The following is a 24,233-nucleotide window of genomic DNA, read 5'->3' on the forward strand; positions in this document are numbered from 1 at the left end:
TATATACTATACTAATGTGCACAAGTTTTGTTTATACTGTTGTATTTATGTTTGCGTTATCTAATAAAATGCATTCTTCTACATTAATTATAACACTTCATATAGAGTAACTATATTACTTGGGAAGTTAAAAACTTCTTATTTGTTGTTTATATAAATGAGTGCGTTAAATAACAGCCTATTATTGTCTTTAAATGAAAAGCATTACACACATACACCTATGTTAACTTAGAATTAAATAAAACTACAACATATACAATATGTACAAGCAGAGTAAATTGGTTTTTTATATGTCCATCGCATTTGATAGTGAAGCCAATTGACTGTTCCGACCAGCGTTGGCCATAGGTAAAATATTTTGAAAGTTTCTTGCAGAGAACCTAAATATAATAAAAAATGTGCTTGCAATAAATTATACATTTTATAGAATTCATATATTTACGATAAAAATATAAAACATTAATGTGAATAGAGAAACTTTGTTACTTCCCTCTATATATATATATATATATTCATATTTAAAAGGCATAAGTTCTACAAAACAATATTTATTGGGTTACTTGGGTAACATTTAGATGCTAAAAATATGTCACAATATTGAATGAAAAAAAAAAAACAGTCGAAAATGCTCGGCAGCCTACATTTGTAATTATACACTGCGTTCTAGTTTTAGCTAAATATCGCAATAAAATTTTAAGTTTATTGTTGCAATTAGTTTAATTTATGCATAGTTCAAAAGTGTTCAAGTGTGACAATGATTTTTTTTTTGTTGCTATTCCTTAATAATTTCTCATTGCATCTTCTCTCGTTTAGATTCAGATTGGAAATTCAAAGATAAAGGACTTTTACGATTTCCTATTGCGCACTTAAGAGTATCATTGCTTAAAAATAAAGGCTGCAATATAAATATCGTACAAAATAAACCACAAAGAAGGTGAACATGAAATTAATTGATCAAATACGATTAGCAGAACGCCTCACGAGCTCGAGTTGCTACAATTAACCAGAAATGGAGCTCCTTGCGAGATTTTGCTAACTTAAGACATCAAAATCTGAGCGATTAATACAACTTACAATTTAAATTTAAAGTTAATATTCGCGGCCCTTTCAGTTAAAATTTAACATTTTTCTAACATCAATACGAAAAAGCTCGAATTACTCAATGCGATTACCTTACTATTTATTATACTATATACTATTTTTTTTTTTAAAGCTACTAAGGCTTAATCAGTCTAGATAAATGCTTTCTTTTATTGAAAAATATATCTTAGTATTTTTAGTTTATAAGTTCTTTATGCCCGATAGCAATGGAAATGTGGCATTTAGAAAAGTATTGAGGGAGTACCACTAATTAAAGTTTCAGGGGTGCAAAATAGTTATCGAATAAAATTTCTTGTTTGCTCAGCGTGTTAGTTAATTATAGTCAAACTATTTATTGTTTATAAAAATAATGCAGAGGGGGGGAAGATCGCAATCACGTCGCGATGGTCGCCCGCCAGGACTAACCGGAAAGGAGATTGGCTTGTACTATAAAAACCTGGCGCGGGAACGTAAAAAGGAAGCCAAAAATGAGAACAAGATTAAAATTGGCTGCGATGTCAGCGTGCCGCCGGGTGTTCTTACGCGTGTCAAGGAATACATGGAACAGCTTAAGGCTGCACGCGAAACTGGGCAGGAACAGCTGGATGCCAAGTTCCAAGATCAGTTTCGCCATTTGCTAAGCGTAAACTTTGATGCATTCATTGAAGAGACCAAAAAGCAGAACCAAGACTTACAGCTGCGGAACAGCTCGCTAGATGCCCAACTTGAAGAGCTGCAACGGGAACGCTTTCAACGTGCAGACTTTCAAGAACGCTACAAGGAGCGCATGAAACTGCCCACAATGAGCCATGCTGCTGAAATTATCAAGGCTGTGGAAAAAAATCAAGTTTTATTAATTGTGGGTAGCACCGGCTGCGGCAAGACAACGCAGGTGCCGCAGCTACTGCTGGACGATAGCATTTCAAAAGGAATGGGTTCTGGCTGCCGCATTGTGTGCACGCAGCCTCGTCGCATCTCGGCCATAACTGTGGCGGAGCGAGTTAGCTATGAGCGTGCCGAAGCGCTGGGTCACTCCGTGGGCTACCAGATTCGCCTGGAGAGTTGCAAGCCACGTGAACGTGCCTCGATAACCTACTGCACTACAGGCATCCTTTTACAGCAGCTGCAGGGCGATCCGTTGCTGCATAACGTCAGTGTTCTTCTCCTGGACGAGATTCATGAGCGTAGCGTTGAGACGGATCTCCTGATGGCATTGCTCAAGATTATTTTGCCACATCGGCCCGCGTTGAAAGTCATATTGATGAGTGCGACGGTGCGGGAACAGGACTTCTGCAATTATTTCAATACATGCCCAATGTTTCGCATTGAAGGAGTCATGCATCCCGTTGAGATGCTCTATCTTGAGGATGTACTCGCATTGACAAAATATCAGTTTGACACTCGAAAGAATAAACGTGCCCGTCCCCGGAGCGATCAGTCTGATCATAGACCCATGATCGAGCCATATATAAGAAGGGTGCGTGACAGGTACGACAGCAAAGTTCTGGAGCAGCTGCGACTGCCATGCTCCGAGGGTTGCGCGGACATTGACTTTATTGCGAATCTCATTTATTATATATGCACAATGAAGTCAGAAGGTGCCATATTGGTTTTTGTACCGGGATATTCTCAAATATCGGAATTGCACAACACACTGTTAAATCCTCGCTTAGCCTTGGGTCAGCGCTGGCGCGATCATCTATTAGTCTATCCACTGCATTCAATGCTGCCCTCGGTGGAGCAGCAGTCGGTATTCAGACGAGCACCCAGTGGAAAACGGAAGGTCATCATATCCACCATCATTGCCGAGACTTCGGTAACTATCGATGATGTTGTTTATGTGATCAACACTGGCCGCACAAAGGTCAGCAGCTATGACATTGAGACGAACATACAATCTCTAGAGGAGTGTTGGGTCACACATGCAAATACACAGCAGCGCAAGGGACGCGCAGGTCGCGTACAGCCTGGCATCTGCTACAATCTGTTCAGTCGTGCACGTGAAGCTCTTATGTCGGAGGTGCCGACACCGGAGATATTACGCAGCAAGCTGGAATCCATCATACTCAGTCTCAAGCTGCTGCACATCGATGATCCCTACGCTTTTTTTCCAACAATGATTGATGCACCCGCCCAGAAGGCCGTGAGCACTGCTATTAACTTACTGAACCGGTAAGTTGGGGTCATATATATTTTCTTCGAATTGGTAAATCGCAATTAATCTACTTAGGATTGAAGCACTTGATAATCATGGCCAGCTGACGCCGCTGGGCATGCACCTGGCCAGGATGCCCATCGATCCCCAAATGGGTAAAATGATTTTGATATCAGCGCTATTTCGTTGTCTGGATCCCATTACCTCAGTTGCGGCTGCTCTCTCCTACAAGAGCCCCTTCTACACGCCCATGGACAAGGAGCAGCGGGTCGACGAGGCCAAACGCAGGCTATCCCAAAATATGCGCAGCGATCATATAATGCTACATTATACCATTTGCGGCTACCGCGAAAGCCGGCAAGCGCATCGGGACCGCGACTTTTGCTATAATAACTTTCTCAGCAAGATGACCCTTCAGCAGCTGGAACGCATGAAGCAGCAATTTTCCGAGCTTCTCTACAACTCTAAGTACACCTTTTGTTCGAATAATCATTAATATAAACTAAAGATCTTGCTTTACGTTTTGCTTTGTATTCATAACTTTATTTAGCAAAAAAATGCACGTTTCCGGCTCCATTAGAGTCTTTGCATACTTAAACAAATTAATATGATAATATTAATTAATATTAAAAATCAATGTCTTATTGCTTACAGGTTTCTTACTTCAACCAATTGTATGGACGAATCATCTAACATGAATTCAGAGAAGATTCCGCTGCTGCGTGCCATTATCGGAGGCGGCCTCTATCCAAACATGGCACATTTGTGGTAAGCTCCTGACATTCAATTCCTTTCTCCTTAACAATAATTTTGTTTTAATTTTTTTTTGGACAGCACTTCACGTCAAATCAAAAATCGTGTTCGCGCCATACACAAGATGTTCACAGACGATGGGCGTCGCGTTAACTTTCATCCCTCATCGGTAAACAGCGGGAAGAGTGGATTTGATTCCAACTATTTCGTTTACTTCCAGCGGCAAAAGTCGACAGATCTGTTTCTTCTCGACGCAACCATGGTTTTCCCAATGGCACTAATCATTTTTGGCGATGGCGTCGAGTCTGGCGTTATAGACAGTACACATTATATATCTGTGGCTAAAACCTATTAGTAAGCTGGCAACATTTTACAAATAATTGTATTAAAGTAATTCTTCTTGTCCTCTTTTCTAGTTTTAAGTGCAATCCGGAAACAGCTGCTGTAGTTATCGATTTACGCACAAGTTTGGAACTCTTATTGCTTGAGAAGGCTTTGTACCCAGCGCCCATTAAGGAGAACAGTGATGCTTATAAACTTATCAGGTGGGTCTTATTTTAAAACAAGCTCTCTCTTTTATCGGGCGCAAAAAGTTAAAGCCTTAGCACATACGGAAATTTTTTATTTTATTGAAACCAGCATTCCAGTCTTTTTGTTGTAATTTTTTGAATAGTCCTAAATTGAAAATGGGCTTAAAAGATATAATAGTTTTGGGCAAATGTCAGAAGAAAGTATCTGTCATCTGCGACTATCTGTTTGTCCGTCCGTATTAATAAACGCTTCGACCACGGAAACAATAAGAGCAGGAATAGAAATATTGATCGTAGATTTTCCTGGTACCCGTTGTTCCAAATTATCGAGAGCTGAAGCCGTTTTCAAGCAATTAATAGACATCTATTTCGGAATCCTGTTTTCTTTTTTTTTAGCATATTTAGGATACAACATGATTTAAACTCCTGCACAGTATCCAGAACATTTCACTTTTTTATGCATTATCCGTTTATTGGTAAATTCTTCGGTCATGTTTGCACCCTACAAATTTCATTCAGATCAATGGACACCTAAAGAGCGTAGACGCAGCATCAACTGCGTGCGTATATGCGGGATATGTCCAACTGTGTAAAAGAAAGCCGACAGCTTGGCGTGGGCCTCATAATTTCCTAGGATTCCCATTATCACTTTTTGTAATCTTTCATGGTTCTAGCCCGCCTGTCAATCTCTCAATCTGTCGCTCGTAGCTTTTGATATCCTTTAATTCGTTTTTGGAAGTGTCACTGAGCTATACTTTTCTTTATGCTATATGATTACGACTCTATTTTTTACAGAGCCATTGAGCTTCTTCTCTCAATTGATGATAAGATAGGCGAAGACTACGATTTGATGTCCGCGGATGAGATCGACGACATTTAGTTTGGCCATATTTTATGGGTTTATTATGTTATCGATTAAATTTATGTTAAACATTCACAAATCGAAGTAGTTCAGTTCAAATTGATACCAAAATATATGTGTACATTTTAATGTATATCAAAAAGTATATAAATTAAGGATGACAAGGAGTATTAGCTGTCAGCAGCTAACTCAATCACCCTCTAGAAGCTTAAATGCGTTAATTGACCGCGCTTGCGAGTCATCGCATTCATCCTCATCCGCGTTTGTTTCGTCGTTAGAGCTGTCCTCGTCATCACTATCGTCGGCTGCAACAAAAACTGTTAACATAATTGGGTTTGTGAGGTTTTGGTCTACTTACTGTCCGAGCAGATGGAAGATGTGTCCTCATTAGTCTCGCTATCTGGCTCTTCGGCATATACCTGTTGATATTTGTTAACCTCAGCGAAGTCGGGATGCTGCCGCCAGCTTTCCTGTTGGTCATGAAAGCCGGGTGGGTAAAACTGAAGCACCAATTGCTGCTGTCCAGCCAGACACATGCGCAAGATATGATTGGCGGCACGATAACGGTCTGGGCGTGCTGCCTTGGCGGTGAGAAAACCCCGTTTATACGCCCAGGCATCCGCCAGCGCCACAGCCGACCACTCGTCATAGTCCTCGGGCAGATGCACGCGAAGAAGTTGCGGCAGATTCATGTGCTCAGCCAGCAACTTGAGCGAACGATAAGGCACTTGCAGCTGTGCGATAGGGAAACTGCCAAGCAGAACTTGCAAGCTCTTTGGCGTGCAAGAGGGAAATACAACACCTGGACAGTCGCAAAGGCGCACATTCGGCAACAAGAATATGGTTTGGAAATGTTTGGTGTGGCCGGGAGTACGGCTAACGCTGACAACTTTACGTCCTTTGATGGCGTTAATAAGCGATGACTTTCCAACGTTGGGAAAGCCAATGCATCCAACGGTTAAAATACCGCTGTTGTATTTCACGTGCTGATGGGGCGTGGTGTCGATAATATTGCTGATTTTTAGCTCCCCTTCCACTTGAGTTTTGCTCGTGGCATCGTCAACATCCACTTGCTCAATGCGCATATCGTCACGAATTTTTTGTTCCCATGCTGTCAGATCTACGTCGCTTTGAACGTAACGTTGGCACTCGCGAAAGATATTATAGACACCCTCCATGCTCTGACGATGAGCACGCTGATAGCGACCACGCTGAGTACCTTTCTGGCTGCGCACCGCATACGATGCAAACAGCACAATGGGCAGCTCCGGGTAGTGCTCATTGAAATAGTGTCGCCATGCGACGACAGCCTCGGGTGCAACTAGATCCACTTTGTTAAAGACAACAATCGCATGCTTCTTCAGCGTGTGAATAATATAGTCGTAAAGGGATGGTGGAAACATGAGTGACGCATACCGAACATCCACAATAATTAGCAAAATGTCGGAGAACTCAAGCACGCGCCAAAGCTGACGCCAAGTCTCCAAATTTAGCTCAAAGAGGGAAATTTCTTTGCTATTCCTGTGCTGCTTTTTTTGCAGCAGCTCGTCAACATACTCCTGAAAGGGTAAACCATCAGATTCACATGTGTTTCCAGCTAAACAATCGACATACCTTAAAATACCGATTTTCGTTTCGATCCAATAGCTCCTTGCTCTGGTCAAATGTCCAAGGTGGTCGCACAGGAAAATCATAATTCTCAAAATAGCGTGCATCAATCTCCCTTTGTGCGTCGGTCAGCACATCTAGCGGTTTGAATCCCTCCTCCTTCATTAGCTCGATCTCCTTTTTGCTCTCTTGAACGAATTGGAGATTGTAACGGTTGACATTCTTGTTTCGCCCAGCACGCGTTAGCGGCTGCTCCATGAGTTTGCGATCCACGGTCGTCTCCGGCGCATCGCTGTCCTCGTATGATTCTTGATTGCTGCGCCGCAAATTGCTGGGCTGACCTGTGCACATTGTTCTTTTAGAGTTTCGCTAATGCCAATATTATTACTTATTGTACCTTTTGTGCTACGCTTTTGTAGCAATTGATCTTTCTTCTTTTTGCCGCTAAAAGGTAGTTTTCGACGTTGTTGCGGCATCTTTAAGTTAATTTTTTCAATTTGCCAATTATGCTGTTCTTTTTTGCATTCGTTGTTGACGCAGAAACGAGGCGTTTTAACGCAAAAATGCGCCGATTGACGCAAAAATCACAATAATTTTAATTTAAAACTTTTTTTCTATTCTCGTTTTGAATACTAAAAACTTGTTCACTTGATTGCTGTATTTATTTGCCATTAGATGCAATCTATCGCCTCGTAATCCTCGTAATAGTTTATTTTATGGCAATTCAGAAATTAAGCATTAGCGGTTGCAGTTGAATTTTGGCCGCAGTTGCAGTAATAATTGAACAGCTGATTTGTATTTCGGATATTAATGGTATTCCTGAAACTAATTCAGACGGCGTCGATCAGCTGTTCACACGAACTTAGTAGGAATTAAGGTCACACTAAAAGATATAAGGAAATGAGTTTGAAGCCGACCGGACGGTAAGCCAATTTGTCTCTGAAACACATATTCAGTTTTGTCATATTTGCATCAAACTAATTATCAAAGCTTTTCAAACGAAGGTAATGAACTTATGGGAAAAAAAAGTTGTTAAACAAAAACCATTCGCTCGAAAGTCAACCTTTTTTTTATGATTTTGGAATATCTCGGCCAAATAATGTCAGATTTTGGAGTTTTATACCATTTGGACTCGTAAAGATCAGTATTTTTAATAATTAAAATCTATATTTTGACCCAAATCGACAACAAAAAGTATAGGGTTACATCACGTTTGTTGTGAAAATTGGGTTCTGTTCGAAAATCGAAAGTTTTTTGACCATTTTTTTCGAATATCTCGAGTCCTTTGTCAAGCACCTTGTATTGACAAGGACTATAAAAGTTACACACTAATGATATGAAAATCGTCCTTATGGTTTCCAAGGCATGTGTTTTAAGGACCATGCTGTTGTCCTTTGGACAACATGTAGTACTTGTCCTCTCAACCTAGAATGGGTAGTAAAAAGGACGATAATCCTTGAAGGAGCTGAGGAAAACAGATTTTTGTCTGTAGAGATAAGAGGCTGTAGATCGGCCGTTTCCTTGGCAGTCATGATGTCCATTTGCCAAACGTAAGTCCTTATCCTCCCAATTCAGTATATATAATGAAAAGGACGAAAGTCCTTTAAATGGCCAAGATATGATAACAATTCGTTCGAAAATTAACAAGGCCATAACTCGGCCGTATCCTTACGGATCCTGAAAAGTCCTGTGTCAAACAAATCGTATGAACAAGGATCTTAAACTGTCCAAAGGACAACAAAATCGTCCTTGTCGTTTCCGAAATATGGCTTATTTTCTAAAAAGGACATTTTTTAATTAGCCATAACTCAGCCAAATCCTTAAGGATATCGGAAGGATATACCTTTTTGAGCTCGTGGCGATCAGGACTATCGATTGGCATTCAAGGATTTCCAGAATTCAACAAAAAATTTTATCGAAATTTATCCTAGGGGGTTAGTCGCAAAATCGAAAATTTTCAGGCCAACTTTGCCATTTGAAGGACTAACGGGATGTCCTTTGGTCAGTAGATAGCCCCCACCTTCCCATTGAAGAATTTACAGCCCAAAGGACGAAAATCCTTCAGACAAAAAAGTTTTAAGGACGATTTTGTTTGAAGTAAATAAGCCATAACTCAAGCATATCCTTGCGTATCCTGGTGAGTCATATGTCAAAATAATTGTATTGACCAGGACTACCACCTGGCCAAATTTCATAAAGAACGTCCTTGTAGTTTTGAAGATATTAAAGTTTTTGTGATTTCGGGCCATTTTCGTGCGCTCCGGGACGGAAATTTTACAAGTCCAATTTCGAGTCATATGATTCTTAGATGACCCCATATTTTTATGATGCAGATCGATGCAGGGGGTCTATACGATCCTAACGCACCATGTCCTTTGAGAATCTGCAAGGACATGCCCGAGTTATGGCCTATTTTCCGCATATATTAAATTATGTATATGTTTAATTTAAATGTGTTTTTTTTCATTTCAGACTGCCAAATCAAGGACTACACGGAGCTCTAAGGACCTTCACGACTGACAAAGCAAATATTTCCAGGATCGGACTTTAATTAAGCCAAATATTGATATTTTTAGCTCATATAAGCATCAAATTTAATTTATACTCGTTTTACATAATTTTAAGTGAAATAATTAAGAAAATTAGCATATAAAATGAACAATTTTGTAAATTAAAGCGTAAATAAATCCATTGATTCAAATACAGAGAGAAATTCCTGTTTTTTTATTTACAAATTCAAAAATTAACGGTCTTTAGAAGCCTATTGCACACCCGTGAGAGAGAGGCGTTTGTTGGCAACCGCTGGCTGCCGAGATTTTTCTTAAAATCTGCCAAAATACCAGGCGAACAGAAATGCCCAGAAGGTCGACAAAAAATATTTTTGCGACCGAAAAATTTCGTTGCATACCCTCACGGGGCGCCCTCGTTACCGGCTGGGTCCCAAATTTTTACTAAAATTTCCTAAAAGTACCAGGCGAACAGAAATGCGCAGAAGGTCGATAAGAAATATTTTTGCGACCGAAGAAATCCATTGCATACCCTCACGGGGCGCCCTCGTCACCGGCTGGGTCCCAAAATTGCACTAAAATTCCACTCAAGTACCAGGCGAACAGAAATGCCCAGAAGGTCGACGAGTTCTTTGAATAAAAATTTTCATTGCATAGCATTAAGGGGCAAAAATGTAACTCAATTTAAATGAGCTCTGTTAAGCTGCGAGAGTGCTGTAAGCCGGCTGTTAAGCAACAGCTGCAGCTGCAGCTAATGTAAAAGGGCTCCTGAAAGAAAAAGCATACATGTTTTTGGACCATTTCAATGCACATTTTGCAGGGATCTGATCCTTTAGGTTCGCTAGGACTATATCCATGGTATGGTATTACCAAGGATATGCTAGTCAACTAGAAACTGTTGCTGTTGCTGGGGACGGCTGTTAAAGAAAAGCATACATATTTTGGACCTAGTTCCTACGCATTTTGCAAGAACGTTGTCCTTTAGGTTCGCTAGGACTATATCCATGATATGAAATTAAAAAGGATATACAGGTCAACTAGGTACCATGAAAAGCGATCATTTTCTGATGAAATGTTGTCCATGAGCGTGGCAAAGTTGGCTATAGCATATAAAATTAATTATTTCATATCTCGCGCAGCTCCGACGTTCCAAATCCGACATATTTCCGCGCGGAAATATAACGTTTATTATTTTAAAGAGATATATTTCCACCGATCTTATTATTTGTTGATTATACGCTGTCCATGAACGTTGGCCGGTTAGGCTGAAATATATAAAATATATCAGTTTTTGTAAACGAAAATACATCAGTTTAGCTACGTACATACCATTAAAGATTCGTAAGTCGGAGAACAGAAAACTGAGCAAGTAATCCACAAACTGGAGTAATCGCCGTTCAAAGGTAGATAACGCACAAGCAAGCATAGATATGAATTGCGAAAACACACACCCAAACATATGTTAAGTTGAGCTGATCCATAAAAACGGCGCTCAGAAAAAAGAACACTCAATCGACTAGGCGAGTACATCACGGCCGGCCGCTAATGTGTGGACCAATCAGCGATCAGCACCAAATTGTATCGTGAGCGCGTGAGCAAAATGACAGCGAACACACACACGAACAGGTGGCTGCTTATCTCTGGCCTTGGCTCATCTCTGCGCATACACGTGTTTGTGTGGGTGTGTGCATGCTAAGTAATGAGGCGCATCGTTCTCACTCGTCTTTCGATCGCTTGCTTATTTTCTGGGCGCCGGTTTTTTCGTCCGCTCGACTCACTCACAATTTAACACTCTGTTAGTTGGACTGCATTATTCAATATGAATATGTTTTATTAGGAGCTGCTGACCCGGGGGAATCTGAAAGGATATTACGTATATTTTATTTAGCATATTTAAAATAAAATATTAAAAGAATGGAATTAAACAAAAAAGTAGAGTTTTACTCCGAATTATTAAGCGCATAATTACTATTATGAATTGGCATTCAAGTTGGCCAAAAATCGATTCGTTTGGAAAGTCTACCGCGTTTAAGATTTTTTTTGGAATATCTGTATAAATGTACCATTTTTAGACTCCTGAGGATCCGTACTATCAATTGGCAAATCGACACAAAGCACGTTTTATCTCTGGTAAATGTCGTCTGATATTATATATTTATATGAAATACTATATTTATTATGTCAAAGAGACATATTTCCGCAGATCTTATTTGTTGATTATATGTTGTCCATAAACGTTGACAGGTTAAGCTGAAATATATAAAATAAATTAGTTTTTGTTAGCAAAAATGCATCGGTTTAGTTACGTCCGATAATGAAAATAGTTACCTTAAAGGATTCGTAAGTCCTTTAAAATGTTCAGGTGAGAAACGACGCAGTTTGGCAACAAGGTTCATGTTACCTTAGCCATTTTGGTCAAAATTTAAATTCGATTTTATTTAAGGTACATTTATCCATGGTAGCTACCAATGTTATTGAACGTCTTCTTGTCCATGGCAAATTCAGTTGCAAAATTAAAAAGAAAAAATTAATTTTTAATTTGTTAATATCGGTTAATGAAGTCCGACTTAGGTTGGATATACCTTTTGGGGTTCGTAAGAGACTTTAAAATAAACGGAGCACTAACAAATTTTGATTTGAGAACCGACAAGAATTAAGCAACCAAATTGCCCTATCTGCTCGACCTGCAGAAGGCGATTTTTTTTACATGTCAGTTAATAATCCCCATTACGGACGATATAAGCCAGAGTTGGCGCACAGAAAACAGAAAACAGATAACGCACAAGCAAGCATAAGTAGATATGAATTGCGAAAACAGACACCCAAACATGTGTATGCATACAGAGAGAATCGTCGAATATGTACATACATACACATGTATGTGTCTATGATTGCTTGTGCATTGCCTTCTTATTTATCGCGCTGACACTAATATTTGGCAAAGTGTCGAGAAAATTACAATAAAACAAACACTTTAACATTCTTGGAATCGATGGAGTTCTTCAAATTTTGATTAAGCTTTTGTACGATTTCTTTTATGGCTATTAATGCTTATTAGTTATACCATTAGAGATAAGGATGGCACTTACTTGAGAATTTGCACTTATAATTGCACTTTACTTATGCATCACATCCAAAAAAAGGTATAACAAAAAGATAACAGGCCTAAAAGACCTTCGCCCGCAGCAGAACAACATGCCATATCGACTTATAGAGTCACACTAACATAGAATAAAGTTGAGCTGATCCATAAAAACGGCGCTCAGAAAAAAGAACACTCAATCGACTAGGCGAGTACATCACTACCAGCAGCTAATGTGTGGACCAATCAGCGATCAGCACCAATTTGTATCGTGAGCGCGTGAGCAAAATGACAGCGAACACACACACGAACAGGTGGCTGCTTATCTCTGGCCTTGGCTCATCTCTGCGCATACACGTGTTTGTGTGGGTGTGTGCATGCTAAGTAATGAGGCGCATCGTTCTCACTCGTCTTTTGATCGCTTGCTTATTTTCTGGGCGCCGGTTTTTTCGTCCGCTCGACTCACTCACAATTTAACACTCTGTTAGTTGGACCGCAGTATTCAACATGAACTTGTTTTTATAAGGAGCTGCTGACCCGGGGGAATCTGAAAGGATATTACGTATATTTTATTTAGCATATTTAAAATAAAATATTAAAAGAATGGAATTAAATAAAAAAGTAGAGTTTTACTCCGAATTATTAAACGCATAATTACTATTATGAATTGGCATTCATATCTGTATAAATGTACCATTTTTAGACTCCTGAGGATCCGTACTATCAATTGGCATTTTGACCCAAATCGACACAAATCGCACGTTTTTTAACGGGTAAATGTCGTCTGATATTGTATACTTATATGAAGTATTTTATTTATTATTTTAAAGAGAGATATTTCCGCCGATCTAATTATTTGTTGATTATTTGTTGTCCATAAACGTTGGCAGGGTGGGCTGAAAAATATAAAATATATTAGTTTTTGTAAAATAAAATACATCGGTTTGGTTACGTCCGACTATGGAAATACATACCTTTGAGGTTTCGTAAGACCTTTAAAATCGACAGAATTTTACAAAATGTTGAGTTGAGAATCGACGCAGATTGGCAACAAGTTTCATCGATTCGATTTTATTTAAGGTACATATATCCATGGCAGGTACCAATGTTATTGAACGTCTTCTTGTCCTTGGCAAATTTAGCTGCAAGATTAAAAAGAAAAAATTAATTTTTATTTTGTTAGCTTTTAATATTGGTTAAATTAAGTCAGACTTCGGTTGGATATACCTTTTAAGGTTCGTGAGAGACTTCAAAATCGACAGAGCATTAACAAATTTTGATTTCAGAACCGACAAGCATTTAGAAACCAATTTGCTCTATCTGCTCGATCAGCAGAAGGCGATTTTTTTTACGTCAGTTGATAATCCCCATAACGGACAATATTAGCCTGAGTCGGCGCACAGAAAACAGATAACGCACAAGCAAGCATAAGTAGATATGAATTGCGAAAACACACACCCAAACATGTGTATGCATGCAGAGAGAATCGTCGAATATGTGTGTTTGTGTCTATGTTTGCTTGTGCGTTATCTTCTTATTTATCGCGCTTTCAGTAATTTTTTTGCGAAGTGAAGAGAAAATTGCAATAAAATAAGCACTTTAACATTCTTGAAATCGATGAACTTCTTCAAATTTTGTCAAACTTTAGCAAACACTTTCTCTAATGGCTATTAATCCTTTCGACTCGTAAAAATCCGAAAAGTTATACCATTAGAGATAAGTATGGCACTTACTTGAGAATATTCCCTTATAATTGGTTTAAAACAGCTTTACTTATACATCACTTCCAAAAAAAAGGTATAACAAAAAGATAACAGGCTTAAAAGACCTTCGCCCGCAGCAGAACAACATGCCATATCGACTTATAGAGTCACACTAACATAGAATAAAGTTGAGCTGATCCATAAAAACGGCGCTCAGAAAAAAGAGCACTCAATCGACTCGGCGAGTACATCACGGCCGGCAGATAATGTGTGGACCAATCAGCGATCAGCACCAAATTGAATCGTGAGCGCGTGAGCAAAATGACAGCGAACACACACACGAACAGGTGGCTGCTTATCTCTGGCCTTGGCTCATCTCTGCGCATACACGTGTTTGTGTGGGTGTGTGCATGCTAAGTAATGTGGCGCATCGTTCTCACTCGTCTTTCGATCGCTTGCTTACTTTCTGGGCGCCGGTTTTTTCGTCCGCTTGACTCACTCACAATTTAACACTCTGTTAGTTCGACCGCAGTGTGAACTTGTTTTTATAAGGAGCTGCCGACCCGGGGGAGTCTGAAAGGGTATTTAAGCATATTTTATTTAGCTTATTTAATAGCTGATTTCTTAAGAATTGGATTAAACAAAAACGAATTTTACTCCCAAATTGCAGACGCATAATTTCTACTATGAATTGGCCAAAAAATGATTCGTTTGTGAAGTCTACCTTATATGATAATTTTTTAGATTATCTCGACCCGATTTCGGACTCGTAAGGATCCGTAGGATCGACTGGAATTCTAAAATCGAATGTTTGACAGAATGGGTCCAAACGGTTAAGGCGATATAACAGAAGTCTCTTACGTGGACATCTCTCTTTCGTGTACCTGAGAGCAATCTGAATAAATCAACATGCAATTACGAATCCCATAAAAAATGTTGCAAATGGCTTATGCCGAACCAACTAGGTTAATTAAAACAAACCCAAATTTAAATGTCTTATTGGGCTCTGTTGTTGGCATGGGTCGGGAAAGAATACAATATTATCTGGTATGTGGACTCAGTCAACAGAGCTGAAGCTCCACACTTGAAAGGTTGTAACGCTATAAAAGTCAAAGACAAGAGACATTACCCGATCGTTCCCTTTTGCGACGTGCCCGTGAACAAAGTTTTCATTCATCGCGTAAAAATTGAAACAACAAACACGTACGCGTACCTACAGGTGTGTGTGTGTGTGTGTGTGTGTGTTGTGCGTGTGTGTGTGCGTGCAGATCAACTTAACGCTGAGGTCTTCGCGTTGGTCTCTCTGCGGTTTAATGCACGATTAGCTAATCCTCCTATTCTCAACGTTTTCACTTTTTACACCTGAAACCCATCGAACATGAATAAAAGTGGGTATACTGTGCTTATGACAATGTATGTAACAGGTGGAAGGAAGAAAGACGAGCTAAACTGACCGTGCCGTGCCCTTAGATCAGTTACATTTTAGGGCTAAATTAGTTTGTTGAGGGTCTCCGTGCCAGCTCTATAGGGCAGGTCTGTTTAAGTCGCCGTCTTCTTCGCCTTCTTAGCAGGAAGTCTACTTACATGAATTTAGCCAAATATTTAATGCGAAAGCTTGTAACGGCAGCTCGTGTCTGGGCCTGGGGCATCTCGCAGTCGTTCAAACCTGCAAAAGGGCACTCATACTGGTTTCTTTGGCAACTCTCACTTTATAATAAAAACAGACACACACTCGATCGCTTACTACTTACTGCAGATTGGCCAAAATGGTCATCGGCTTGAGGGCCGGCATTCAGTTTCTCCAACATTTCCGGACAATGCACAGCTTGTGCCGCTGTAATTTAAATACGTTAATTGCAATTGCATTTAAAAGCAAAACTTCGAGATGAGTCACAGACTGCTGGCGGTGGCTTACCTGCTTTTGGGTAAGTGACTGCTCAATCTTAAAAAGCAATCCTAAAATAAGACCAGCTCTTGGCATAGTCTGCAGCTGCCGTGGCGCGTCTGTCTTTGATTTTATAACCCAATCCGCGCCACATTTGGATAATCTTAAGGAACAAACAACTGCAGCTCCGGTGACATCGAAGCCCTTCAGCAATCGGGATATTACCGTTGGACCCTGTAAATGGGCCATAGGACGCAGTTGTCCCGATCCGGATGTTAAGTATTATATTTACACGCGTTACAATGTCATGGATCGTCAAAGTCTGCACATTGGTGAGACGTCAGAACAGTCGAATCTCACCGACTCCTACTTTAATCCACAACATCCAACCAAGATACTTATACATGGCTACAATTCCGACATGTTTCTCAACCCGCTGCAAGAAATGCGAAATGGTGAGTAAATAATGGGAATAATTCTAATTCTAATTGAGTGGTAAACTTCCTAGAACCAAAACAAAAACTGAAGATGATTTCAAGCTCTTTAAAAATTTAAAAATAGTTCTGGACAGCAAAAGTATAAGAAAGAAATAAACGTTGGATATAGTTTGAAATCGGACCATGTCACAAATCTAGCCCTTTTTTGACAGTAGGGCTGTTATCTTAAAAAGAGTATATTGGTTTTGGGCAATTGTATGTAACAGGCACCCCGATCAGCTAGGTCCGAATGTCGGTCCGTCCGTAGTGTATCCGCCTGTCCGTCTAAATGAACGGTACGAACAAATGAAGTTAAGATACCTATCCCAAGCTGACCATAGCAAGACTCCCTCTATAATGTTATCAAACAAACTATGAAAAGTTTACAATTATTAATATACATGAAATTCTCTTTAGAATACCTGGCGAAATCGGAGCACAACATAATCTATGTGGACTGGAGCGTGCTGGCGCCCGGGCCTTGCTATATAAGCGCCGTGCACAACACACGGCAAGCGGGAGCCTGTGCTGCGCAGCTGGTAGAGCGTCTGGTGGAGGCAGGCAACACGGATATACACATAATTGGTTTCTCGCTGGGCGCCCAGGTGCCCAACTATATAGCGCGCCAGTTGAAATCCTTTAAGCTGCCCCGCATCACTGGCCTGGATCCGGCGATGCCGCTTTTTATTACCGCCGGTCCCGACGACAAGCTGGATCCCAGCGATGCCGACTTCGTCGATGTCATACACACAAATGCGCTGGTCCAGGGCAAGCTGGAGCGCTGCGGCCATGCTGATTTCTACATGAACGGTGGCATTTCACAGCCTGGCTGCACGGGACCGCAGTGGACGAGTGGGTGCAAATGCTAAAGATAAGATGAGAGAAATTGATTAATTCACGAATGTCTCTCGCAGATTCATTTGCTTGCAGCCACCAGCGGGCGATGGCTTATTACCTGGAGTCCATACGCTCATCCAAGGGCTTCTGGGGCTGGGCCTGCAGTGGTTACATCCCCTATTTGTTGGGCATGTGTCCGCCCACAAATTATCTGCTGGAGGCCGGTGACAACATACGCCACAACACGCGTGGCATGTTTTTGATAGACACCAACGATACCTCACCCTATGCGCTGGGCAAGTGGACGGATTTGCCCACGCTTGGCGTGAAACATCCGCACACACCCGCGCTGACACTCAAGATACCTGCCCAGAGCGTTGATCCTTTGCTACAGCACATCGATCAGTTTGGCAAGCTGGCCACAAATTTTAACAATCTGCCATCGGCGCCCTATGCCCAGGATCCCTATGAGAATTGGACCAGCTACAGTCCTACGCCGCACAAGGACAGCGAAAGCGACGACTCCGTCGAGGAGCAGGAACAATATTCGACGGAATCTGCAGACATGGATGATCGTCAATTGAATAAGCCAATCGACTGGTGGATCTACAGGCGCAATCTTACATATGGTCACATAGACAACACTATATTCAGCATTCCAAAGGTGCACTAGATTTTATCTATACTTAGCTATCCTCCCTTGCCAGTAAGCCATATATTATTATACATTATTATATTATTTTAACAATATTCGACAGGTTACTATCTACTTAGGCGGTTTAGGCTTATATTCCCTAAACTCTCAAAAAGACTTGATATTTTCCCTTTGGAAACAAAACTGTTAACAAGCCACACAATTTACATATTATATCAAATTCCATAATTTTTTTATTTTTTTTTTTTGTTTGTAATATATCGGCAGTGCAGTGTGCAAGTTTTGCAATATTTTCAAATAGAAAAAATACTTTTTTAAAAATATGCTCTGCTGTTCTAATCAAACAAATCTAGTTTAAGGTTTTCCTTATGATTAATAGAAAATAACTTTGGCTACAACCAAACCTATGTCACAAGCTAATTAGTATAATTCATTAGTTTAACATTTTGGCCCGGTTCTGGACCGAGTGCCCCTACGAGTATGTAATACGAGTAAATCCGCACACCATATTAATGGAGTTATTGTATTTTTTTTTAACAAATCGCAATACAATAGCAGTTCGTACATAATTATGTTGTAAATTGTAATAAATCGCCATATAATTAAAAATGGACTTACGAATGTTGGTGGGCGGGCGCGCGAAGAGCATCCGGGGGTTGCAAGGATAGATGGGCAATTAAACCAGAGAGCACAAAACTGCGCTCCCAATGGCATTTACAATACAATTTAATAGGATCCGCCCTCTGGCGCCACACTGCATTTGTTTGACTGACTTTAGGCATTGGAGCGGTGACATCTTGGTTGTTTGTTGACTTTCTAGTCGGCATCCTGAACATGCCGCTACATGTGTTATTTGAGCTTATGGATAAAATGTTAAGTCGTATCTTTATCTCCGCTGTTGCTCGTCTTGCGAAATGAGGCGTCCTACACTTTTTTTTTGATTACGCGTTTAGTACGCGTCAATGGCGTCGTGGCTGTTGAAGCCGGCGCCGCTGCTGCTGCACCTGCTGTTGGTTTTGGTGTTGGGGTTGGTGTTGGGGTTGGTGTAGGGGTTGGTGTTGGTGTTTCCTCTGTGGCCGTTTTGGCTTGCTCTTCTTTTATGCCTGTTGGCGAGAGTTGTGGAGCTTGCGCCGCAGTCTCAAGTTTATCGTCGTCGATATTTATTGCTTCTGTTGCAGGCACTTCTTCGACAGGCTCGCTCTTGACATCGACATCCATGCTGGCTTGCTCTGTGTCACTGGTGCCTGACATGGGCGATGGTGGTGCGCGCACTGCGTCTGGATCATCATCCTCCTGAGCATGTGCTGTATCATTGGTGCTAGCACCGTCCTCCTCCGCTTCAGCCTGTTGCACGCTGATGTGGTAGAGTTTCATCTCTTCCTCTGAAATGGGCACTGGTGCATTAGAGAGTGGATCCCGTCCGTTTAATGACTTGGGGAATGCTATCACATCGCGTATGGAACGCGCACGGCACAGTATAGCTATGAGACGATCCAGGCCCAAGGCGATGCCACCATGAGGGGGGCAGCCAGATTCCAGGGCGCTCAACAAATGCGACAAATGATCATGGGGAATCTTTAGCACTTGCTCCAATATGAACTGCTGCATATCGCGATCGTGTATGCGCATGGATCCACCGCCCACCTCCTGTCCATTTAGCACAAGATCATATGCTTCGGAACGAATCGTTTCAAGATTGTCGCAACTGGTTGCAAACTTATCCAAATCCTCAACTAGCGGCGCCGTGAACGGATGATGCACACTCTCCAGCTGATTTGTGGCAGTGTTCCGCTCAAATAGTGGAAAATCGACAACCCACAGAAAACGATAGTCGTTGGTTTTCTTGGTCTTTACATTCTCCACGAGAAACTCATGATAATCCAGCCGAATGCGACCCAGTAAATTGCGCTGTGGATAATACAAAAACGAAGCTTAAGTTGGCATCAAGATAACACAAATTGTTTCGCTTTACTAACCGTCTCCACTTTGGGTCCAATGCACAGGAAGAGCAAATCGTTCTCTTCCAAATCAAATTTCTCAATAATCTCGGTTGCCACCTCAGTTCCCAGTAATTTAGTGAGTCTATCCAGCACGTCATTGGCAAAGTTAAATTTGCGCACAAATAGCGTGCCGGAGAAGACTTTGCTCAGGCTTTCGTAATGCTTGCGGGCGGCACCATTCCAAAAGGCCTCACTGGCACGTACTACAATGGCATAGGCGCCAAAGTCCTCGTATTTTCCCTTGAAATTTTCGCTCTTCTCGACGATGTCCGAGACGTTATTAAGCAGAAAACCAAACCGTGTGTCCGGCTTATCGGTGCCATATTTCTCCAAGGCCTCCTCATAAGTGATGCGCCGGAATGGCGTCTGAAGCTTGGGCAAATGCTTGGGCCACGAATAGCGCAGCGTCTCCTCAATCAGTTGCATTATATCATCGCGGCTGGTGAACGACAATTCAATGTCTAGCTGTGTAAACTCCGGCTGACGATCCGGGCGTGTGGCCTCATCGCGATAGCATCTGGCCACCTGAAAATAGCGATCGATGCCACCGGACATTAGCATCTGCTTGAACTGCTGTGGACTCTGAACGAGTGAATAGAAATGGCCCGCCTTGCGTGTGGGCACCACAAACTCTTGGGCACCGCCGGGCGTGCGACGAAACAGCGTTGGCGTCTCCACCTCCACAAAGCCCAAATAGTTAATCAAATATTCGCGCATGCGCATAATAACCGCCGAGCGCAAACGCAAATTATGCTGCATGTCGTTAAAGCGCAAGTCCAAATAACGATGCGTGAGGCGCAAACGTTCGCCGGCGCGATTAAATTTGCGTATCTCGAAGGGGAGATTCTTCTTGGCCGCATTGAGTACGTCGACTTTATCGGCCTCGATTTCAACATGGCCTGTGGTCATTTTTGGATTTATGGTGGCTGCTGGCCGTGGTATGACGGTGCCTTCCACGCGCACAATCGATTCAATGGGCACGCCAGAGTCGGCATACTCTTCCAGGCCCTTTGTCCTGGCCAGGATGAGCACTTGCGTCTGGCCGTAGGCATCACGCAGTATGAAGAATTTGTTCATGCGCTGAAACTCCAGCCAGCCACATATTACAACCTTTTCGTTAATTTCATTGGATGTCAATTCGCCACAGTTGTGGGTGCGATCTGCAAATTTGTTGGTGTCCGCCACCTTTACACGCTGTTGTTCGGCAGTTGTCTGAACTGCGCCAGGAGCAGCCGATTCGCTGCCATGAACATCGCCCTCGCCATTATTGGCGCTGCTAGAATTCGCTGAAACAGCAGCAGCCTCATCGGCATCGAGATCATCAATTGACATCTTTTGCAGTTTCTCTTTAACCTTGATAGGACCCTCATAGGGGTCGTCGGGATTTAACACCTTCACATTGGTAACACTGACTTCCACTTCGCCAGTGTCGTATTTCTAGCGAAACAAAGAAGATCAGAAATCAGGCGCTTTCGGAGTGGCTAAATTAACCCATCCACCTACCAAGTTTATGTTTGCCTTTGGCCGGCCCAGCACTTTGCCGACGATTTGCAGCACTGTTTGTTCTGGTGTAGACAAAAATGTGTCCATTAGCTGTAATATAAAAAAATGTCTATTAGCAAATGTCTCAAAGAGCAAACTTATATCAAAAGGAGGACTTTTTTAATATTGTTTTTAAATGACTGGAACTTCCTTAAAATTCTCAAGAGGCTCTCAGATATTGACGCTCGGGTAGATCCCCCAAGGTAAGATTCACTTCCATAAAATTGCAACAATATGCAAAATGTAAATTTTAATCGCAGGAATATTGCGTATAAATGTGAATATATACAAAATCCCAGAACAATACCTCCAATTATACTAATTTTTTGCAAACAATTTCAATGAAAAATTATAACATGGTGCACTTGAAACCTTTCTGTTTCGGTTTAACATTAATGCATACATTTTTTTCCTAAATAATGTTTAGTAAATCGACTAATACAATCTTATATCAAATGATTTAGCTATATAATATATTTACTCACAGATTGATCTTCGATCATGAGCTGAGTCTGACCGTAGCCATCCTTCAGCTGCAAGAACTTGTTGTTTTTGGTCGAGGGTATCCAGCCCACCAAGGTGACTGTTTTACCGACATCATCGCGTCGCAAATCATTACAAGTGAGATCGCGATTCTCAAAGTACTTTAAGATATTCTCATTCTCTGCAAGAAACACGAATTATAGTCATCTTTTACGTGTTATATGTACGTATCATCGCTACTCACTGGCAATTTTGTACTCCGTGCTGGTGATGCCCAGGCTGCTCTGCTGCTGGGCCATGGTGCTGTAGGTGCGCTTGTCGCCAGCACGTTTCGTGCCGCTGGCCGGAAAATGTATGCTGAGTATGTCCTGTACTTCCACCTCAATTTCGCCGGTGGGCATTGTCTGGTTGCATGAGTTGTGGGGCCTTCTCATTACTTGGCCCACAATGGTCAGAGTTGTGTTCTCGGGCATATTGTTCATGCGACGGGCCACACGAGGATGCTTGTCTTCCAACACGACCAGCTGACAGGCGCCACCATTACGATCGCGTAACTCAGCAAAACGGTTTACACGCTTTTTAAACAGGCGCCCGGACAGCTCAACAAACATACCACAGTGATGATTGCGAAGCTCTCCACAGCTCTGGCGCATAGGCTGTGGGGGCTGCGAATTCATGCTAAAATTACTGGCCATGGCGCTCATCAGATGCATCAGATCGTTGCCTGAGATGTTGGGTCCCACTTAAAAAATCAAAAGAAGAAGCAATTTAATTGAAGATAGTTTCAAAAAGATAGACTATTACATATAATACTTGATGAAAGGATTTATCTTCCTTGCACTGCACATTTTATAACTAAATTATACAAGGTTATAATAAAAAAGGCCTCTGAAAGGCTATACAAACCTTTTGAGAATCTATGCATTTTTAAAGTTAACCAGAAAACAAATTTTGTTCAACTGTTTGCTATAGACTCTTAAAACTGTCTGACAAACCTTTTCTCATTTATTTAAGCAATGACAGCTTTTTCAAAGAAACCTTGATAGTTTGATACGATGACAATATTGTTGTTGAAATTTTTGTCAACTGAGCAGGCTGTTGAAATTCATAATATTTCAATGAAATAAATTACTTACTATTGAAGGGATTCGGACCAGGGCCGAAATTGTCGTTGTAACCGCCTCCTCCGCAGCCTCCACCGCCACGATAGTTATCAAAATCGTTGTATCCGCCGCCATAGCCTCCACCCCCTCCGCCATAGCGGCCACCTCCTCCTCCGCCACCGCCACCGCCACCGCCACCACCGCGATACCGACCACTCATGATCTGTTGTAAGAAAAAAAACATGAGCTTTGATGCCAAGCTAGCTATGCACCGCACTTACGTGACTAAAAATCGGTGCCTCTGCCGGGTCGTCGCTGCTGGTGGTGTAATTCAAGTTAGTTTGATGTTGCGCTGGTTTTGCACTAACGTAGACCGCTGATTGTTTGCAGAGTTGGAGTAGTCGGGGCTGCTGACAACGCCAAACGTTTCTGTAAACGAATAGCATTTTAATTTAAAGCAGCTTTGATTTTCACTCACGCGGATTGCGCCTTTGCAAGCCGATATAAATTTTCTTTTCAAAGCACGAGAACCACACACACATTTGAAGATAACCTATGTGTGCGTGTACGTATGTCATGTACATACATATATGCATGTTTGTGTCTGTGCCGGGCGTCGCGAAAACGCCGACGAGCTATTGACCAATTTGCAATTGCTATTCGCGCTTACCTTAACAACGTAACGGTTATTATATTCTTAATTTTTAGTAACAAATTAAATGCACTTAACAAGTTTAACACGCGCACCTTAAATTGTAGATTACACTACAAGTAAATTGCTTTTCTTATGAGAAAAAGTAGAATATGTTTTGGCTTGGCTCTGGTGGAGGAGAGAAAAGTTGTTACCACTAAGTAGAGCAGGCACTTATCGATAGTGTTGTCTATACATCGATATGTCCAAACATGGTAGTGATGAACTATCGCAAATATGTAAGTGCTGTTGTGCACCGCCAAATGTGATCTAGTCAAATA

The 24,233-nt window shown here is 41.5% G+C and overlaps 4 protein-coding genes and 1 long non-coding RNA gene across 11 annotated transcripts; 2 read left to right on the forward strand and 3 right to left on the reverse strand.

The window, feature by feature from the left end:
• Positions 1-1,384: 1,384 nt before the first annotated feature.
• On the forward strand, positions 1,385-9,701 carry Rhau (RHAU helicase). 2 transcript variants are annotated; one of them, XM_032438165.2, is made up of 6 exons: positions 1,385-3,252; positions 3,311-3,703; positions 3,890-4,003; positions 4,070-4,342; positions 4,405-4,533; positions 9,461-9,701. In XM_032438165.2, the coding sequence occupies exons 1-6, from the start codon at positions 1,451-1,453 to the stop codon at positions 9,537-9,539; spliced, it is 2,790 nt and encodes a 929-aa protein (XP_032294056.1). In that variant the 5' UTR covers positions 1,385-1,450; the 3' UTR covers positions 9,540-9,701. The 2 variants fall into 2 exon arrangements, with proteins under 2 accessions (XP_032294056.1, XP_002052365.1); XM_002052329.4 differs by lacking the exon at positions 9,461-9,701 and adding an exon at positions 5,314-6,918 and having other exon boundaries at positions 1,386-3,252.
• Positions 5,394-7,519, reverse strand: Ns4 (Nucleostemin 4). Its single transcript, XM_002052328.4, has 4 exons — positions 7,386-7,519; positions 6,995-7,329; positions 5,739-6,939; positions 5,394-5,685 (listed from the first exon to the last, which is right to left on the reverse strand). The coding sequence occupies exons 1-4, from the start codon at positions 7,462-7,464 to the stop codon at positions 5,570-5,572; spliced, it is 1,731 nt and encodes a 576-aa protein (XP_002052364.1). The 5' UTR covers positions 7,465-7,519; the 3' UTR covers positions 5,394-5,569.
• On the reverse strand, positions 9,654-12,562 carry LOC26530984 (uncharacterized). The gene is made up of 4 exons (XR_001450173.3): positions 11,824-12,562; positions 11,559-11,745; positions 10,825-11,353; positions 9,654-10,760 (listed from the first exon to the last, which is right to left on the reverse strand). It is a non-coding gene; the product is annotated as an uncharacterized lncRNA (long non-coding RNA).
• A 2,875-nt stretch (positions 12,563-15,437) lies between these two features.
• LOC6629160 (phospholipase A1 member A) lies at positions 15,438-18,547 on the forward strand. Of its 4 annotated transcripts, none has more exons than XM_070209401.1 (5): positions 15,438-15,499; positions 16,037-16,205; positions 16,252-16,620; positions 17,059-17,493; positions 17,556-18,547. In XM_070209401.1, exons 2-5 carry the CDS (start codon positions 16,166-16,168, stop codon positions 18,149-18,151), a joined length of 1,440 nt encoding a protein of 479 aa, XP_070065502.1. In that variant the 5' UTR covers positions 15,438-15,499; positions 16,037-16,165; the 3' UTR covers positions 18,152-18,547. The 4 variants fall into 4 exon arrangements, with proteins under 4 accessions (XP_070065502.1, XP_070065501.1, XP_032294376.1 ...); XM_070209402.1 differs by lacking the exon at positions 15,438-15,499 and adding an exon at positions 15,547-15,668; XM_070209400.1 differs by lacking the exon at positions 15,438-15,499 and having other exon boundaries at positions 15,532-16,205.
• A 95-nt stretch (positions 18,548-18,642) lies between these two features.
• On the reverse strand, positions 18,643-24,123 carry AspRS-m (aspartyl-tRNA synthetase, mitochondrial). Of its 3 annotated transcripts, none has more exons than XM_002052326.4 (8): positions 24,009-24,123; positions 23,543-23,690; positions 23,295-23,484; positions 22,403-22,900; positions 22,161-22,339; positions 21,637-21,726; positions 20,110-21,570; positions 18,643-20,041 (listed from the first exon to the last, which is right to left on the reverse strand). In XM_002052326.4, the coding sequence occupies exons 3-8, from the start codon at positions 23,479-23,481 to the stop codon at positions 19,058-19,060; spliced, it is 3,399 nt and encodes a 1,132-aa protein (XP_002052362.1). In that variant the 5' UTR covers positions 23,482-23,484; positions 23,543-23,690; positions 24,009-24,123; the 3' UTR covers positions 18,643-19,057. The 3 variants fall into 3 exon arrangements, with proteins under 3 accessions (XP_002052362.1, XP_015028429.1, XP_015028430.1); XM_015172943.3 differs by having other exon boundaries at positions 23,932-24,113; XM_015172944.3 differs by lacking the exons at positions 23,295-23,484; positions 23,543-23,690; positions 24,009-24,123 and adding an exon at positions 23,065-23,206.
• Positions 24,124-24,233: the final 110 nt, after the last annotated feature.

Source organism: Drosophila virilis, chromosome 4 (genome assembly GCF_030788295.1).
Source record: "Drosophila virilis strain 15010-1051.87 chromosome 4, Dvir_AGI_RSII-ME, whole genome shotgun sequence".
NCBI lineage: Eukaryota > Metazoa > Arthropoda > Insecta > Diptera > Drosophilidae > Drosophila > Drosophila virilis.

Bases quoted from the DNA above. Each gene is read 5' to 3' on its own strand.
- Rhau (XM_002052329.4), top strand. From the start codon at position 1,451: ATGCAGAGGGGGGGAAGATCGCAATCACGTCGCGATGGTCGCCCGCCA. The intron at 3,704-3,889 runs GTACACCTTTTG...TATTGCTTACAG, and splicing joins GAGCTTCTCTACAACTCTAA to GTTTCTTACTTCAACCAATT. The intron at 4,343-4,404 runs GTAAGCTGGCAA...CCTCTTTTCTAG, and splicing joins TCTGTGGCTAAAACCTATTA to TTTTAAGTGCAATCCGGAAA.
- Ns4 (XM_002052328.4), bottom strand. From the start codon at position 7,464: ATGCCGCAACAACGTCGAAAACTACCTTTTAGCGGCAAAAAGAAGAAA. The intron at 7,330-7,385 runs GTACAATAAGTA...CAATGTGCACAG, and splicing joins ACAAAAGCGTAGCACAAAAG to GTCAGCCCAGCAATTTGCGG. The intron at 6,940-6,994 runs GTATGTCGATTG...TTACCCTTTCAG, and splicing joins ACGAAAATCGGTATTTTAAG to GAGTATGTTGACGAGCTGCT.
- LOC6629160 (XM_070209401.1), top strand. From the start codon at position 16,166: ATGAGTCACAGACTGCTGGCGGTGGCTTACCTGCTTTTGG. The intron at 16,206-16,251 runs GTAAGTGACTGC...AAATAAGACCAG, and splicing joins GGTGGCTTACCTGCTTTTGG to CTCTTGGCATAGTCTGCAGC. The intron at 17,494-17,555 runs GTGGGTGCAAAT...TGTCTCTCGCAG, and splicing joins CACGGGACCGCAGTGGACGA to ATTCATTTGCTTGCAGCCAC.
- AspRS-m (XM_002052326.4), bottom strand. From the start codon at position 23,481: ATGAGTGGTCGGTATCGCGGTGGTGGCGGTGGCGGTGGCGGTGGCGGA. The intron at 21,571-21,636 runs GTAGGTGGATGG...TTGTTTCGCTAG, and splicing joins CAAAGGCAAACATAAACTTG to AAATACGACACTGGCGAAGT. The intron at 20,042-20,109 runs GTTAGTAAAGCG...TATTATCCACAG, and splicing joins TTGGACCCAAAGTGGAGACG to CGCAATTTACTGGGTCGCAT.